General features: G+C 38.9%; 1 protein-coding gene across 2 annotated transcripts in view; it reads right to left on the bottom strand.

The window, feature by feature from the left end:
* Nucleotides 1-14,201, bottom strand: part of Clec1a (C-type lectin domain family 1 member A) — a 31,472-nt gene extending 17,271 nt beyond the window's left edge. The window contains exon 1 of one of the 2 annotated variants that reach the window (XM_057775412.1): nt 13,897-14,201. In XM_057775412.1, the coding sequence (XP_057631395.1) occupies nt 13,897-14,008 (112 nt within the window). In that variant the 5' untranslated portion in view covers nt 14,009-14,201. The remainder of the gene's footprint in view (nt 1-13,896) is intronic. The other variant, XM_057775403.1, reaches the window with a different exon arrangement.
* Between the last annotated feature and the right edge of the window lie 3,934 nt (nt 14,202-18,135).

The following is an 18,135-nucleotide window of genomic DNA, read 5'->3' as shown; positions in this document are numbered from 1 at the left end:
TAAGTTAGAAAGGAACATAACCATCATTTCTCATAGATGAATGTAGCTATTTCCAAGTTCATACCAGTCAAATAATGAACAAAAACAGAAAAAGAAACACTAGGGACTACCAGTATCCTATTCTTGACTTTGTTTCCATGTGTTTGACCTGTCACAGTAGAGTAGCCACTGTATCGCAAGGAGACCTTTCACCTGGTGAGATCATCTATTTGGGTTATGACCAAAGGCAGCTGACAGATTTGAACTCTTCTCCAGTCCAGATAACATCTGGGCTTTGTGACTAGAATAGAACAAAAGCAGAGTAGAGCCAGAAAACTCCATGCTCTCTATATTCATTCTAATTAATAATTCAAGTCAGGTTCTAAAACAGGAAACAAACATATATAACTTCACTTCTGAGTCACTGGAAACCCAGTCACACTGGGCAGGGAGTTAGGCTTGCCATCTTCACTCTCCCTCCTGTCCTCCGATTCCAACCTCCAATCCACCCAGCCCTGTGGCAAACCACTGACTATAGCCCTTCCTTCCTTGGCCTTCTCATATTGACCATCACACATTGATCATGAGAAACTTTAATATCTCACACTCTCTAATACACAGGTCATCCAGATAAAGCTAAATAACCAAAACATGCTGATGATTAATGATGTCATAAACAAAATGAATTTAACAGATATTACAGAAACTTGCACCCAAACACACAGAGACATGCAAAATATACGTTGTTCTCTGTAGTTCATGGAATTTTATTCCAAAGTTTACCATATACTAAGACACAAATCAAGTCTCAACAGATACAAGAAAGTTGAAATAACACCCTGTATCTTATCTGACCACCATGGATTAAAGCTAGATAGTAATAACAACAGAAACAACACGAAGCTTACAAACTCATGGACACTGAACAGTTCGCTAATGAATGAAAAATTAAGCAAGACAGAAATTTAAAAAGAAATTAAAAACATTTTAGAACTGAGTGAAAATGAAAACACAATATACCCAAACATATTGAAAATAATGAATGGTTGGTTCTAAGAGGCAAGCTCATAGCCACAGAAAAAAATTAGAGAGATTTTATATTAGTGATATGCTTAAAAGCTCTAGAACAAAAAGGAGAATTAACACCCAAAAGGAACAGACAACAAGAACCAATAAAACTCATGGATAAAAATCAATAAAATAGAAACAAGAAACATTTTTTTAAAAAATCAATAAAACAGAGTTGGTTCTTTGAGAAAATCAATAAGATTGATAAATATTTATCTAAATTAATTAAAGGTGATGGAGAAAGTTTCAAAATAACAAAATTAGAAACAATATAAGGACATAACAACAGATACCAAGGAAATCCAGAGAATTGTAAAGAAATACTTTAGCAACCCATACATCACTAAGTTGGAAGAATCTAAAAGAAATGGATAATTTTCTTGATATATGACCTATCAGAGTAAATCAACATCAGATAAGCAATGTAAACAGATTTATAACCTCTAGTGAAATATTACCAGTCATTAAAAGACTCTCAGCCAAAAAAAAAAAAGGTTGATCCCAGACAGTTTAGCATAGACTTTCACCAAATATCAAAGAAAATCTAACTACAATATCCCTGAACTTATTCTACTAAATAAAAACAGAGGGGACACTAGCCAATTCCTTTTACCAGGTTATAGTTGCCCTGCTATCTAAACCCACATAAAGACTCAACAAAGAAAGAAAATTACAGAACAGTGGTCCTGATGAAAATAACTGCAAAGTTTCTCAATAAAATACTTAAAAACTGAAATCAAGAACACATTAAAAAGATCATCTGCCATGGTCAAGTCGGCTTCATCATAGAGATACAGGGATGGTTCAATATACATAAATCAAGAAATGTTATCTACCATATGAAAGACAAAAAAACACAAGTTCATCTCATTAGATGCAGAAAAGGCCTGTGACAAAAATCCAACACTCCTTTATGGTAAAAGTCCTGGAGATAATGGGGAAGGGGTGTAAGAAACAAAATTCAAAATAAGATGAGATTTACAGCAAATCCACAGTCAACATCAACCTAAGAAAGAAAGCCCAAAGCATTTTCACTAAATTCAGAAACAAGACAAGGTTGTCCACTCTCTTCATATCTGTTCAATATAGTACTTGAATTCTTAGCTAAAGCAATAAGACAACTAAAGGAGCTCTAGTGGGCATAATTAGGAAAGAAGTCAATGTATCTTTATTCATTGATGATGGGATAGTAGACGTACGTGACCCTAAAATTTCCTCCAGCAAACTCCTACAGCTGATAAACACTTTCAGAAAAGTAGCAGGATGAAATATTGATGTATAAACCCACTAGCCTTCCTATATACAAAAGAAAAAGAGATAAAGGAAGAAATCAGGGAAACAATACCTTTCACAATAACCTCAAAAAAAAAAAAAACACAAGATATATTGGTGTAGTTCTAACCAGGGAAGTAAAAGACTTGTACAATAAAAACTTTAAGACACTGAAGAAAGAAATTGAGAAAGGCATTAAAAGAAGATCTCCCATTCCCATGATTAATGGGATTACTAGATTTCAAACTTTACTACAGAGATATAGGAGTGGAAAAAAACATGGTATTGGCACAAAAACAAATACAGATCAATGGAATCAAGTTGAAGACCGAGACATTAATCGATATACCTATGAACACTTGAATTTTTATAAAGCCAGAAATACACACAAGAAAAAAGACAGAATATTCAACAAATGGTACTAGTCAAATTGGACAAGTGCATGTAGAAGAATCCAAATAGATCCACACTTATCACACTGCACAAAAATCCACTCCACTCCAAGTGCATCAAAGAACTCAACATAAGGCCGTATACATTAAGTCTGATAGAAGAGAAAATAAAAAATCATCTTTAACTCATTGGCACAAGAAAAGATTTTCTAAACAGAGCACCATTATCACAGGCATTAAGATCAACAATTAATAATCAGACTTTATGAAACTTCATACTTCTGATAGCTTCTGCATGTCAAAATACACCATTATTCAAAATGGCATCCTACAGACTAGAAAAAGATTTTTTCCAACTACATGCCCATTAGAATGATAATATCCAAATTATATAAAGCACTAAAAAACTCAGGCATCAAGAAAAATAATCCAATTAAAAAGTAGTATACAAAGCTAAACAAAATATTCTAAAAAAAAGAGAAAGAATTAACAAATGACTGAGAAACACTTAAGGAAGTCTTGAACATCCTTAGTCATTAGCAAAGTATAGATGAAAACTGCTTTGAAATTTCTTCATCCACCACTCAGTCAGAATGGCCAAGATTAAAAAAGCAAATAACAGCTGATGATGGCCAGCATGTGGGGTAAGGGGAATGCTTATTCATTGCTTGTAGGAGTATAACCTTATATAGTCTTTATAAAATCAGTGTGGCAGTTCCTCAGGAATTTGAGAATAGATATACCTCAAGATTCGGCTATACCACTCTTGAGCATATACCCGAAGAAAGCTTCATCTCACCACAGAGGTACTTCTTCAACCATGTTCATTGCTGCTTCATCAGAAATTGGAAACAACCCAGATGTCTATCATTGGATAAATGGATAAAGAAAATGTGGTATAACAATGGAATATTAATCAGCTTAAAAAATGAAATGAAATTTGCAAATAAATGGACAGGTCTCGGGAGAAAATCATTCTGATTGGGAACATGTACATAGAAAGAAAAATGTGGTATGTATTTATTTACGTGTGGGTGTTAATTTTTAAGTCTTAGATAAGCAAGCTACAATCCATATAACCACAGAAGTTTGGTATAGACTAAAGGAGTAAGTGGGAGGAATAAATATCCCTAGCAAGGAGAAATGGAATTAATAGTTAGGAATAGACAAGGCAGGGGGACTAGAACAGAAGTGTTAAATGCGGATGAAGTGGGAAGAGGGGCCAAAGAGACAACACAGTGAGGGATAGCTATAACAGTTGAGGGATAATATGGAAACTTAATAGACTGGAAGCTTCCTAAAATATATACACATATGAAAAAATCTAAATAAAATCACTAATTGGGGAGATGAGCTCCAACTGGAAATCTCTAGTCACCAAATGAAGCTCCTAGTACCAGGAATGTGTTTTATCTGATAGAATTATTGACTCAGTAAATAACCCCAAACAATCCAGGCTATTGGTTGCTCTCCACAAACTGATAGTAAGGCCACATTGCTGAAGACAATGCCTACACAACTCTGTTGAACACAGACAATTTGGGATAAAAAGTCGTATCTAAAGCCTTCTCCCCTATTGACTAGTGCTTATGGAACTGGAATGTACTCTACACTCCACAAAAGGAGAAAGGTAAACACCAATAGCCCAGCTATAAACCATTTGATCTACAATGATGACATTTCTGCAAGGTTCACTAGTGCAATACTGGCCCAATGCTATGGCAGTAATCAACCAATATCTGATTGGATTTCAGGCTTACTTCATGTGATAGAACCCATCCCCAATAATGCTCAGATGGCTAAGAAACTGACACAAGAAAGATCAGAGATCTAGGGGAAAACTAAATATTACTATTCTGCTAAAGGAACATAGCAATAAAATGACTTCTAGTGACATTCTGCTATACTCATAGATCTGTGACTTGCTCAGCTGTCATCAGAGAAGCTTCCTCCTGCAACAGATAGGAACAGATACAGATATCCACAGCCAGTGTGCAAAGGATGGGACACCTTGGAACACTCAGTCCTATATGGGATGGCTCCATCAAATCCCTCCTTTCAGGGTTCAGGGAACCCTGCAGAAGAGGAGGCAGAAGGAATGTAAGAACCAGAAGGGATGGAGGACACCAAGAAAATAAGGAATTGTAAACACAGTTAAACCAATGCACATATGAACTAAAGACTATGGCAGCAGGCCAGGTCATGTGTGGATCTGCACCAAATGGGATTCCAGCACTGAGATGAGAAGTGGATACATGTCCCCATCCTTACTGTCAGTGACCATGTCAGAGGAGCTGCAGTCAGCAATAGAGCTTGTGGAGTGCAATTCACCAGATAGCAAAGCTGTGATGGGTGCATTCAGGAGAGGCAAAGCCCTGGGAGGATTGTTTCCAGCATTCCCCTTGCTTCTGCTGTGCTTCCTCCTGCTTAATGCTATCACAGGTCTGCTGTATTTGGCATGGTAATCCCTTTCATTACAGTGTGAAAGGCTCCATGTATAAGTATAGTATGATTATTTCATGAGAAAATCCCACTCTTCACTGGGCAATTTGCATGCAAGATCATAATGAAGATGAATGAGCAATGATGTTTAGTTGAATCAATGATTTAATTGAACTTTCTGAGTCACCCTAAAAGGTACAGGTGGCTAAGACAATGATTAGGTTTAGGTTATTTTGTCAATTGTTTCAATAAGAGATACAAATAAGGCAAAAATAGGCTAGAAGTCACCTTCCCCTTTGTTAGATGTGAGGTTGGCAGAGAATAGAAAATAAGAAGAAGGAAATTTCATGCATTATAGGCCCATGACTTCTGTCTGTGGAAAAACAGGCTGATGATCAAAGAAAACAATTATGTCCCATACCCAAGGTTAGGCCTGAGTTCCTCGATCATGTAGTTTACAGATTAAGTCACAGGTTTAGGTTTGCTCCTCGAAAAAAACAAAGTTGTGGAATGAAATTAAATTATTATTGTGTGTAAATAGCCAACACAAAACAAGCTCAAAAGCAACTTTGGGGGTTCTCTGTCTCATAAAATTTAGTCAGGACATTTATTTTATTTCTTCTTGTTGTTTTTGTTCTTCTGGTTCTTCATTTCTTGTTCTTGTTCTTCTTTCTCTCCTTCTTCTTCTCCTTTCTCCTCATCATTTTCTTCATCTTCTTATTTAGCTTTCAGGTCCTTTGCATAGATGATGGAGGAAGGTCATTGGTTAAATAATAAAGAAACTGCCTAGGTCCATTGGATAGGCCAGCCCTTAGGTGGGTGGAGTAAACAGAACAGAATGCTGGGAGAAAGAAGCCGAGTGAGTGAGTCGCCATGATTCTCCCACTCCAGACAGACGCAGGTTAAGATCTTTCCTGGTAAGCCAGCTCATGGTGCTACACGGAATATTAGAAATGGGTTAGATCGATATGTAAGAGCTAGCCAATAAGAGGCTGGAACTAATGGGCCAGGCAGTGATTAAAAGAATACAGTTTCCATGTAATTATTTCGGGGCATAAGCTAGCCATGCGGGCGGCCGGGTGCCGGGGACGCAGCCCCGCCGCTCCTCCTATTACAACAGAGTGGCACCCAACGTGCTAATGAACTCCACGTAAAACCTGAGAGGGCTTAAAAAGGAGAGAGAGAGAATTTAAGACAGCTTTTTGCTGTTTGTGGGTTGCGAGCGGCAAAGAAATTGTCCTGATTCAGCAGCAGGAAAAAACTGGCTGTTTTAAAATGCCGGCTTTCTGGGCTGTGCCGCCAACGTGATCTCTGTCTGGCTCCTGCGGGAGACAGAGCTTTTGAATGGAGCATTTGGAGTAAAGTGCTATGGCTTGCTTGATGGCAATGTGGACTGCTGTGTGCCTGGAACTGTGTGTGGCTCAGGGGCACCAAATGGCTCTGAGGACAGAGGGCTCAGCTCCACCATGCTGAACTGTGCTGGTCTCAGGCAGGAACTACCGTAATTACCATAATAACAGCGCAGTTAAGGTTTGAACTGAGCAGGACACAGGCGGTACCATATTATCTGTACATGGTGCAACTTAATTTTTTAAAAAATGCTTAACATTTTAAGAAATGCTCCTGGATAGTAAAAAAATTACAGATTCAGAATAGAACTGATTCAGACACTGTTGGATAAATGTACGTAGGCTTGAGAGAGATAAAATATATATATAAAGAATAAAGTTAATGTCTTAAAAAAAGGGTAAAGTCCTTAAAGAGACAGAGTACAGATAGTTATAGATTAAAAGAAATAAAGAAAAATAAGTCACGTAAAAATAGAAAATTCACAGAGAGTCTGGATACTTTGTATTATTGTGTTTTCTTTAAAATTTTTGACTGTAAAGGAGCTAAGTACAGAGAGACATTTCATTATATGGGCTGCCAAGCTAAACCAGAATGGATATAAGGGTATTATGATTTCAGAATATGGGTCTAAGGATATGATGCTTTGGAGAGGGTCTTCTTTTGTTTTCACAGAGGATGCGACCCTGTGGATTTCTTCTATCCCAATATGGTATGATAGACCACGACCTCCTGAAAGGTTACTGTGAACACCCTCAAAAAATTACTTCACTCAACTGCCAATGAGATGACCCTGGCACACAGGTTATCCCATAAAAGACCTGAGTAACGACGCCCCCATTCAGCAGGAAGCAGTTTGGAGAGAAAAAACTGCGCCCATATTCCCAAATATTGTTTATAAATGTTCTTTTACATTTAAAGGGGGATATGATATAGATATGAATAATTTGCATTGGTATGGATTTTAAGGTCAATTTTGTTATATGTATATGTATTTCTGATCTTGATTACTGTATTGTGATTGTATAGTTCATTTAAAATGTAATGTATAATTAGGAAATATAGGTTGCTAATGGATAATCATCAATAATAGTCAAATTTGTAGTCATGTTAGTTAGATTTTCTAGATATATAGAGATATATTTCAGTTAGATAGGCATTCTTCATATCTTTCAAAGACTGCAGAATATGGCATTTAAATGTTTTAATAACTTAGGACTTTTCATGACAATGAGACACGTCTGCTCCTGGCAGCACCAATCTACTTCAAGAGGAAGATGGGCATCGAAGAGGCTCCTTATGGAGTTTGATAGCTATTTGGGTAAGAAACTGCTCTTGCCTGGACTGATGCATAAGCTGGACACAGAGAACCCGCAGAGAGAGGACTACTGAACTTGCCTGAAGGTGAAATGGTCTTTTGGGGTTCCTGATTCATGAAAGAGTCTGTGAGACATTCTGCAGGACACAGCAGATAGTGACTGAACTGTCTTTGGAATTTCCTGCTTGATGAAAATGTCTGCTGGAAACTATGGGCCTGAAGGCTGAAGATGGATGCCCCAATGGTACAAAAGAACTTTGGGTGACTGTCCAGGCAGCGAGATGTCTCTGTCATTTCTAGAGTTTGAAGTATCTTACTTCTTGTTTGCTTAGGTAATATTATATCCTTCTGGAGTCTTTGATGGAGTTGAAGAATGGTTAGTTATAGTTTTCCTTACTTATGATAAAAGATAAAATAGATATAAATATTGTAACTGTAATTCTTGCTTGATAACTGTTTTGCTATATGTAATCTTACTATGTTAAAATGAAAGCCTTTCTTTTTTGTTTAAACAGAAAAAGGGGAAATGATGGAGGAAGGTCATTGGTTAAATAATAAAGAAACTGCCTAGGTCCATTGGATAGGCCAACCCTTAGGTGGGTGGAGTAAACAGAACAGAATGCTGGGAGAAAGAAGCCGAGTGAGTGAGTCGCCATGATTCTCCCACTCCAGACAGACGCAGGTTAAGATCTTTCCTGGTAAGCCAGCTCATGGTGCTACACAGAATATTAGAAATGGGTTAGATCGATATGTAAGAGCTAGCCAATAAGAGGCTGGAACTAATGGGCCAGGCAGTGATTAAAAGAATACAGTTTCCATGTAATTATTTCGGGGCATAAGCTAGCCATGCGGGCGGCCGGGTGCCGGGGATGTAGCCCCGCCGCTCCTCCTATTACAACACATAGACATTACAGCTTCCAGTTCTGTGTTTTTATGGGATTCCTATGTGTGTGAGCGTATGTGTCTATGTGTCTATATGTGTTTCCTGTGCTCTTTGCTTGGATCCTTTTCTTATGTTTGTTTTCTCCTATTCCAATTTGTTTGTTTTGGGTTTTGTTTTATTTTACCATTATTACTTAGATGACTGTTTTCTAATGAGAGACAGAGAAGGTTTGGATTCATATGGGGGAGGGATGATTTCAAAGGAATTGGGGGAGGGCAAACTTTAATCAATGGGTTTTATGAGAAAAATCTATTTTTTTCCTTTCTTTCTTGTTTTTGTTTTTTGTTTTTTCAAGACAGGATTTCTTTATATAACAGCCCAAGCTATCCTGGAACTCGCTTTGCAACAAGACTGGCCTCAAACTCATGGAGATCTGCCTGCCTCTGCCTCCCAAGTGCTGGGATTTAAAGGCGTGTAACACCATGCCCTGCCAAAATCTATTTTCAATAAAATTAAAATAGAAAGAAAGAATTACTTTCTTCTAGAGATATCCTCTATAGTAAATATTCTAGGCACAATGATGTTATCTAGCTGCTGTTGTCAAAGTGAAGCATTAAAATAGCATGGACATCAAAAATATGATACCCATCCTGCATTTAGGAAATATGTCAAATTCAGAGAGAAGCCATGTGGGTGTATTTTACTTTATATTTTAAAATATGACTTATATTAATTGATATTAATCACATCAATATATAGCTCAAATTATATTTAGAAGTAATTTAAAGTACTTTTCATAGATTATAGCAATTTCATTATGATATAACCTGATTTAATGACTTCCAGAAGCTTTACTGCAATTAAGACAAAATCCCAGAATACACTCCTTCTTAGTCAGTTCCTACCCTGTTCTTTTTTCCAGAGTCCTGCTGTTGAACTAATAGAACCCTTCTCTTGTGTCCTTGCAACCCTTAGACTATCTCTACCTCAGTTCCCTGTGTTCCCCCTGCTTCTGCTACTGCAACCAAGCCTCCACGATGGAATGGTAATGAACTTGCCAGTTTCCCTTTTTCCTGGATGTGGTTTTTCTCTCTGGCAATTTTTCTTGTGGATGCAAGTCTAAAGCTTCTGAATTCTCCCCCAAATCTTCCCAAGAATGTTGAACTATTTCTCTAGGGACAACTTCCTCTTTAAAAGAGATTTTACACAAAAATACACTGCCTGGGAGGTGATTAATTTGGGTTTGGCTTTCTTGTAGTTTGGGTTTTGGAGGAGAATTCCTATGCTGTCTTGTGTGGTGTGTTTATAAAGAAGTGTGGGTAGGCCAAAGAATGACATAAACATCCCAGGAATGCTGAGAACACCATCTTCCTGAGTCGTCTAATATTGTTATGCTGTAAAAGTCTAGAGTGCCATTGTCAAGTTTTGAATACAAAGCCTTTTGTTGTTCCATGAAACTTGGCAGATGAAGAGTATTGTCACACTTGTTTAGTTATTCTTCATCCGGCAACAAAGGAAGCCTCTACACTCCCACAAATCAAGAGCACACAGGAAAAGAATCAGATATCACTTAATAAAGGCCATAGGTAGACCCCTCCCCTAAAGAACAAGGCATCTTAGAAGTTGGAAAAGAAACAGAATTTAATTTCAGCACTTTGTAGAAGGTCATGTGGCTGATACTCCCTGACTTCTCTCCCGGCCAGTTCATTTTTTTCTAGATTTATGGCTTAATATTTCCTCCCTTGGTGATCTGATTCGCTCATATCAACTTTTAATTTCTATTCCTATAACAAACAATTTAGTCATTTTCATCCTACTGATCACTACATATATATTTAACCCAAAAGTTTTAGCCTGAACCCACATTCTTCAAATATATGTGTATTCACATAATTTCAAATACATTTCACCTTGCAGACTCTTGAACTCAGTCTGAATTTGTCACCTTTTGGTTCTTCCTTTTTTTGCAGGTCATGACAACACCTCCCACACTACATCTGGCAGTACTCAATCAACCTTTGACTTCTTTTTCCTGGTTCCTCACAGGCAACCAAAAGCATTCCTTGAAGCTCTTCCCCTCAATGTTTATCCAATTGCCCTCTGCCCCTTCTCCCTACTTTTCTTCCTTAGTTGAGGATTCTTACCTCTACCTGGAGTAATGATAAAACAGGCTTTGCTTCATCCAGGTCCATGGATTTTCCTTTAGCCCATCCTCTGCATAGCCTAGAGATTCTTCTAAGAACACATCATTTGTCTCTCTGTCTCTTTCTCTCCCCCACTGATTTCATTTTAACTACAAAACAGAACGAAAACACTTCAGATGGCCTAAAAGACCCTTCTTGGCTCTCCAGATTTGCTCCTTATAGCCACCCCTCAGCCCTGCAACTCAGTTATACTTATGACACACAGTTCTCTGAAAACAAATCATTCATTAAAGTCCTCCTCATTTTTGTTTCATAAGTCTCTCTCTGTAGAGCATCCTCAAGTCTGAACACTCCTACTCCTGGTTCTTTATACTATACAAAATCCTAAGATCAACTCAATGCAACAACCACTCTCTCTAGATCTTTCTGGGTCTCTTTTAGCTCCCTAGACATAAATGACCAGGCTTTCATGTGTCTCTGCACACACTCCAAGATGGTATGTTATATACAAAGCTGAGTTGAGAACCAGCTTCCCTCATAGCTCATATCTGAGCATCTATCATATTATGCACTGTGTGGCTGGCCTTTGCTAACCTGACTGAACTTGTGGAAATTGTGTGAATAATTATTTCTTTTTGACGTTCTGTCTTCTTAACTGTTTTGGTATTTTTAGACAAGCATGACTGCTATATTAATAACATTAAAATCTCAAAATTACCTAAGTGTTTATTCCTATTAGTTCAAATGAAACAATTTTAAAAAATGCCTACTCATATTCTGCCACAGCATTATATTGAATCTGAAATTGCCAGAAAAAAAGAAATATGATTTCTACTGCTGTTTCTATAGCATAGGTGTATCAAATATGTTTTCTTAAGAAAGTTTTTTGTGGCATTCCTCTAAATATTTGCATATCGCAAGATGAAATCAACATGTCACACAGGAAGCCTCTTCCAGATGTTTGACTCTGACTTATTTCCTTGTAACCTTCTCTCCCACTGTTCCAATTTCTGCTTCTTTCAAAGAGGCTGCCAAATGTTATACCCAGTGTTTCATCTTGCCCCACCTCTGTCTCCACCCTTTAATCTCGAGGTACTGATTTGTACACACTGTTCCTGCTTAAGCAGGTCATTAGTCCATCTCTAGGCTAAGGTGAAAAACAAAATCTCACGTGGTCCTCCTGAGACCACGGCCCTGTGAACTAATTGTTCATGAGACAGTTTGGAGGAAAGCCTTTCCAGCCCTGCCTGAAGTGTGAACCACATCCTACAGCACCTCTCCTCCCTCCTGTAACCACTTAGCTCCAGGTCAAGGAAGCTGGAAATCCCCAATATCCTTTAAACAGCTCTTTGTATAGTTTGGTAGGAAATCAAGAAACCATACCGGTAGGCATCAGGAAGACAATCATGTATAAAAAGAATTTTTTTTTTTAAAGAATTATTTTTTGTGTACATTTGTATGGGATGACTTTTTGGAGGAAAAGGAAGGACCCTGAAAGTTATTTGATAAAAGAGAGAGCAGTACAAAAATATGTCCTGGTTTACAGAAGTAAAGAAATCCTGGATCTGGTCACAAGGAAAAGTAAACGTCTTGAAAACACAGCCAGGAATTAGATTCCACTGATGGAAAGTGATGCAAAAGTGTTAAACAGAACCCTCCAGGAATTTGCAAAGGAAGGAATATTAAGGGAAATGTTTTTAGAGTGTCTGTCTTGGTCATTCTTTATATTCTTGTACGCCTTGTAAAGTTGTGTTACATCTGTTCACTGTTAGCTGAAGTACTTAAAGTAATCCTGGGCACAACATATGCATTAAAATTCACCTCCCATCATTGATGTCTTAATAGCAATGAAACCAAAGCCCCAAGACACTAAGATCACACAGAGGTAAATGGCTTACTTGGTATCAGAACCTGAACATATGGCTTGCTATCCCTTTTTACTACAGAGTGGGGTGTTTGCTCTAGAACAAAGTCATGTGTCTGCAGTAGACCAACCAGAAAAGGCCCCCAAGTACTTGTGTGAATTATAAAAATGACTGGAAAAGGAAAAATGTTACTCTGTCATTAGGCAAATAACAGTAAAGAAAATAGTAAGACATAAACTAAATCAAATGTCTTCTAAATATGATTCAATCATGTCAGTATTCTAACCTCAACAGTGATGCACGCTTATAATCCAGCTATTGGGGAAATAGAGATAAGAAGGTTGCCAGTTTGACATCAGTGGGCGACATAGTAAGATACTGCCGTCTCACATTGATTAGAAGGAGTTCACAGTGTTGCTCAGTGTTATTCTGTTGCCTTTCATGAGGAAGACCCTATGATCGGAAAGAAAGGGCTGGGTTGGGGGCGGGGGCAAGAAATTTGATGCAAATGAATCTGAGCTCCCTATTTAGGTTACTAAATCACTAAATTTCAGACCTAAGAGGACACATTAAGAAGAATTTACTTCTGTTGTCCATGATATCACAGAGGATATAACCAATACCCAAGGCTAATATGACTCCTCTAAAGTCTCGCAGATTCAAGATGCAGAAATTTTAACAAATACCCACGTTAATTAGCCCACTTGGAAATTTCTCCCTTAAAGTCAAGAGTTAAAAACTCACCACTCCTGCCACCATCCCTCCTCCAAAATGGTCATTCTGATTAACCCAAATTTCCAAATCACATCACAGATGACAATCCGCATGGACAACAACAAGCCGGCCTGATTTGGCCTTTGCGAGAAAGGAAAAGGAAACAGATGTTTCTTTAAGGTAAAATCTCATCTTTTCCCTGCTATACCTAATTGTAAAATCCATATGCCCTCCTTGCAAACTGCTAAACCGGTGATAGCATGTTAGAGAATCAGACCCGTGTGTGTATTAACATTTTCAAATGTTACATGCGTGCAGACAAGTTGTGGGAAGTGCAGATAACCCTCACTGTAAGCCATGGGAAGATTCCCTCCCTTCCCTCTGCTTTGCACATGCCTAGGAAAAGGGCCTCAGTTCAAGAATTTCTTCAGGGCACTGGTCTGCTTGGACTCTAGAAGACAGGAGTAAGTACCTGAATGCCTCGGATCTGCACGTCTGGTGACAGTGGAAGCTCCAGAATACAGGCTTATGGTGGTGTCATCATCATCGAGCATATCCCTTGTGCTGCTGTATTTGGCCTGCATCCTGATTCCTGCAGAGCTGCGGGGGCGATGTGTTCAGATTGCTCCAGGCTGTGTGTCTAACTTCAGATACCTCAGGAAACCAGTTACTGAGAGGCATTCCTAATGGTCTCTCTCCCTGCAGGCAGCAGTGGAAGCCTCTGACTCCAGTTCCTGCGTGGAGAAGCCCAGCCCCTCCCCTGTGAGCTTGTACTCAGAATGCCAAGTTGGTCTGGCTGAGGGGAAATCGCTGTGTTTTCTGGCTGGGCGGTCCCTGAACAGTTATTATAATATCTGCATTTTTTTCAGACCGAGTGTGTATCTGTTTACAGGTCTTTCAATTGCAAGCTGCGGATGACGAGCCCTCACCGTAGCACTCTAGATCCTCTAACACTAAAGCATAATCAGAGCTGGACACAGCTTCTTACCCAGCATGCATCGCAGGCTGATTATTCACCTGTACCTTTAGGGAAGGAGAGGACACCCCTGCCTGTCTCAAAAGTCAGAGTGCAAGGCATCATTCACTGGAAGCCCTAGCAGCAGACCCCCTGAGAGCATCCAATCGATTCAATTCTTTCATTTAACTCAGAAAGAAATTGAAAGCTATCTAGGTGAATTATCTCTTTAGAAGTCACAAAGCTGGTTAGGGGCAGACTGGTTCTGAAAGTTCTCTCTTGTTGTCAACTTCAGGCTCTTTCTTCTGACAGTATCTGGACTTGAGTTACCATTTTCTAACACACCAGGATCATTGTGATGGTGAGCAATGCCATGTGCTGTTAGCAGCCCCCACTTACATCACTGTTACTAGCCACCGAACAACTTTGGGAAGACAACTAGCAATGTGTGCCTACATCTGTTAAGTCAAGACAAGAAATGAGAGAATTGTCTCAGTGTCCAACAACTCCTCCTGAATCAGTACAACTTATTCTTTTTTTTTTCCTGTGGCAGCAACAAAATACCTAAGACCATATAATTCATACACAATGAAAAAATTATTTCTCATAGTTCTGGTTCAAGATCGAGGTGCTAACAAATTCAGTAGTGAGATGAGGGATGCATCCTCTAAGTACTATACTGAGACCACCATATGGCAGAAGGAGTAATGTCACACAAGTAAAAGTTATGTGTGTGTGTGTGTGTGTGGTAATGTCACACTAAGTATGATGGTAAGCACACTAAGTATCAGCTAGTGTTGAAACAGAGTTAAGGCAGCCAGAACCTATAAGAGACCACCAGAAACTATAGATTGTGAATTAGCACGTGTTTCAAGCTGTATGTATGTTGTTTGTCCTATTATTATATATTTAAGAAGAGTAATAACGGGAACCCTTTATCGAATGACTTGTGTCTAATTGTTTGCATTGGGTTGAGTATTGGAATGCTGTGGAAGGAAGAAGGCAGTAAGAGTTCTGAAGGTCAAGGTATGTGCACTGCAGAGGACTTGAAGTATTAAGAAGCTAGAATGTTAAAAAAAATCACAGAGCAGTTGTGGTAGTACACATCTGTAACACTAGAATTCACGGGGCTGAGCAACAGGTCACAAGTTCAAAGTCATCCTGGACTTATAGAAAGACTCTGTGAAAGGTAGAAACAAGAAGAGAAAGAACGAAAGGAAGGAAGAAAGAAAGGTTGAAAGAAAAAGCATAAAAGGAGGGAAGGAGGAAAGGAAGCAAGTAGGCTGGAAGGAAGGAAGGGAAGAAAGATGAAAGGAGAAGGGAGGCATGAAAAATAAGGGGATGGAAAGAAGGAGCAGAGTTAGGGGAGTGTGAGAGGAGAGAAATTAAAAATAGAGCAGAAAATAAGAGGGATTTCCACTAATTATATCTCATGAAACAATATAACAGTAACCAGAACTGTTTACCAAGTTACCATTATTCAAGTAGATCCTTGCTAATTTTTGACCACATATATTGAAATTTGTACTGTGTTCCTTAAACATTTATTTCAGCAACAATGAAACTATTTTTAAGCGTGCTATGCTATAGGTACAGGGTCTTCTGGATTTAAAACCCACTGGCTCTTTTAAAGCTTGTATCCTATGGAGAAAATTTGACTGCTGTCAACGTTGAGGCAAATATATAAAGGACCAAGGAACTCGTGGAAGGTAGTGGAAGAAGGGCTGATGAGGATGCCTCATCCACTTAAGAGGTGATATGCGTGCAAATGAGGATGCCTCATGCACTTAAGAGGTGATATGCGTGCAGATGAGGATGCTTCATCCACTTAAGAGGTGATATGCGTGCAGACTTGGGAAATAAGACAGAAGGCTTGCAGCCATCTCAGTGAGGTTCACTCAAAGAGCAAAGAGAAATCACGGAGATTTTGGGATGAAAACATGCAGGTGGAGCCGAGACACCACAGAGAAGCCAGCATCCTGACTGGAGAAGTAGATAGACCAGAGGTACCTCAAAGGATGCAGGAATTTAGAGCCACATGAGGTCTTAAAGACAATTTGAAAAGCTTTTTTTTGCTATTATATTTTGTTATTATTCTGAAACATGTTAAGAAATCAATGAGAGGTTTTAGTAGTGACCTGACATGACTGTATTAGATTTTTTTGAAAAAAAAAACTTTTTATAGATTATTTTTGGAGATTTCACATCATCCATCCGGATCCTATACATCTCCCCATCCCTTCATATCCATGCTTTGCCCTTGCAACCTCCCTTCCCACCCCCAAATCAAATAAATTTTAAGGCAAAAAAATAAACCCAAAACCAAACAAACAAATAGAAGTCTCATTGTGGAAGCTGTACTGTGACATAGTGAATCATACAGTATACCCTTTAGTCCATACATCTTTACTTGTATGAGTTCTTTGCAATGAGTCAGTGGTCTGCAGGTCCAGCCACTTCATATATTCCAGCAGTTCATAGATGAGGTGGATATTGGGGTGGGACACCTCATAGTTCTGGTTCTAGGCCTTGGATGATAGCTGCATTTGTCAGTCTGCCAGCTTTCCCTCATTGTCACCACCAGTGTAAGCTCCCAGCGCTGCACTGGCTAGCCCATCCACTGCAGCCGGTTAAACAAACCTACCTTGCTAAGCTTGAAACACACTGTAGGGAGATAGAGCTAAAGATTGGGAACAACTCCTCAAGCCAAGGAAATACAGGACTCCCCCAGTAGATGTTTCCTTAAATTTAACCATCTGGAATTCGTCCTTCAGACTTGAGTTCAGCCAGCAGTTGTTGTCATAAATCTGTCCCTTAGACAAATGCATGCATCTCTGTTCATATTTACATTGATATGTAAGTTCTCATGTAAACAGACTGTCAGCATGCTAGGTAAGAGTATACCCTGGACCACCTTGAGCAATTTTCTTTTTTTTTTAATTTATTTATTTACTTTTTTTTGTTGTTGTTTTTTTGTTTTTTTGCTTTTTTCGAGACAGGGTTTCTCTGTGGTTTTGGAGCCTGTCCTGGAACTAGCTCTTGTAGACCAGGCTGGTCTTGAACTCAGAGATCCACCTGCCTCTGCTTCCCAAGTGCTGGGATCAAAGGTGTGCGCCACCACCACCACCACCCCCGGCCTTTTATTTACATTTTAAGAACTATCTTCTCTCATTTTACATACCAATAGCAGTTTCCACTGCCTCCTCTCCTCCTGCTCCCTTCACACCTTCCTCCCACCTCACTCCCCATCTAGTCTTCAGAGAGCGTAAGGTTTCCTATGGGAAGTCAACAAAGTCTAGCACATTACTTTGAGGCAGGACCAAAGCCCTCCCTCTATATCTAGGTTGAGCCAGGTATACTTCAAAAGAGAATGGGTTCAAAATAGCCAGTACAAGCAGTAGACACAAATCTTGGTCTCACAGCTATTTACTGGGCCAATAAGCCTTATTTAGGGACTATTATTACAGCTGCTTACTGTGTCTGGACAGGAGAGATGTATACCTTCATTGTCTTTTCCAGAAATATTTTACCTCTCCATTTATAAAATAACCTAATCTGTATGCTTATTTCTTCATTCCACAGAACTTGTATCAAACGATTGCATTAGTTGTACCATGTTAGCTGAGCAACCATATCAGAAGTAGTTGCATTAATCAACTTAACGCTATATAACAAAATACTTGTGGCTGGATACTTTACGGACTAAGAGAGGTTTATTTACCTCACAGTCCTGGAGAAGCTTCTGCTTGGCTCTGG

This window comes from Chionomys nivalis, chromosome 1 (genome assembly GCF_950005125.1).
Source record: "Chionomys nivalis chromosome 1, mChiNiv1.1, whole genome shotgun sequence".
Classification (NCBI taxonomy): domain Eukaryota; kingdom Metazoa; phylum Chordata; class Mammalia; order Rodentia; family Cricetidae; genus Chionomys; species Chionomys nivalis.
The sequence above is the reverse complement of the archived record's forward strand: the minus strand, read 5'-3'. Positions and strand labels throughout refer to the sequence as shown.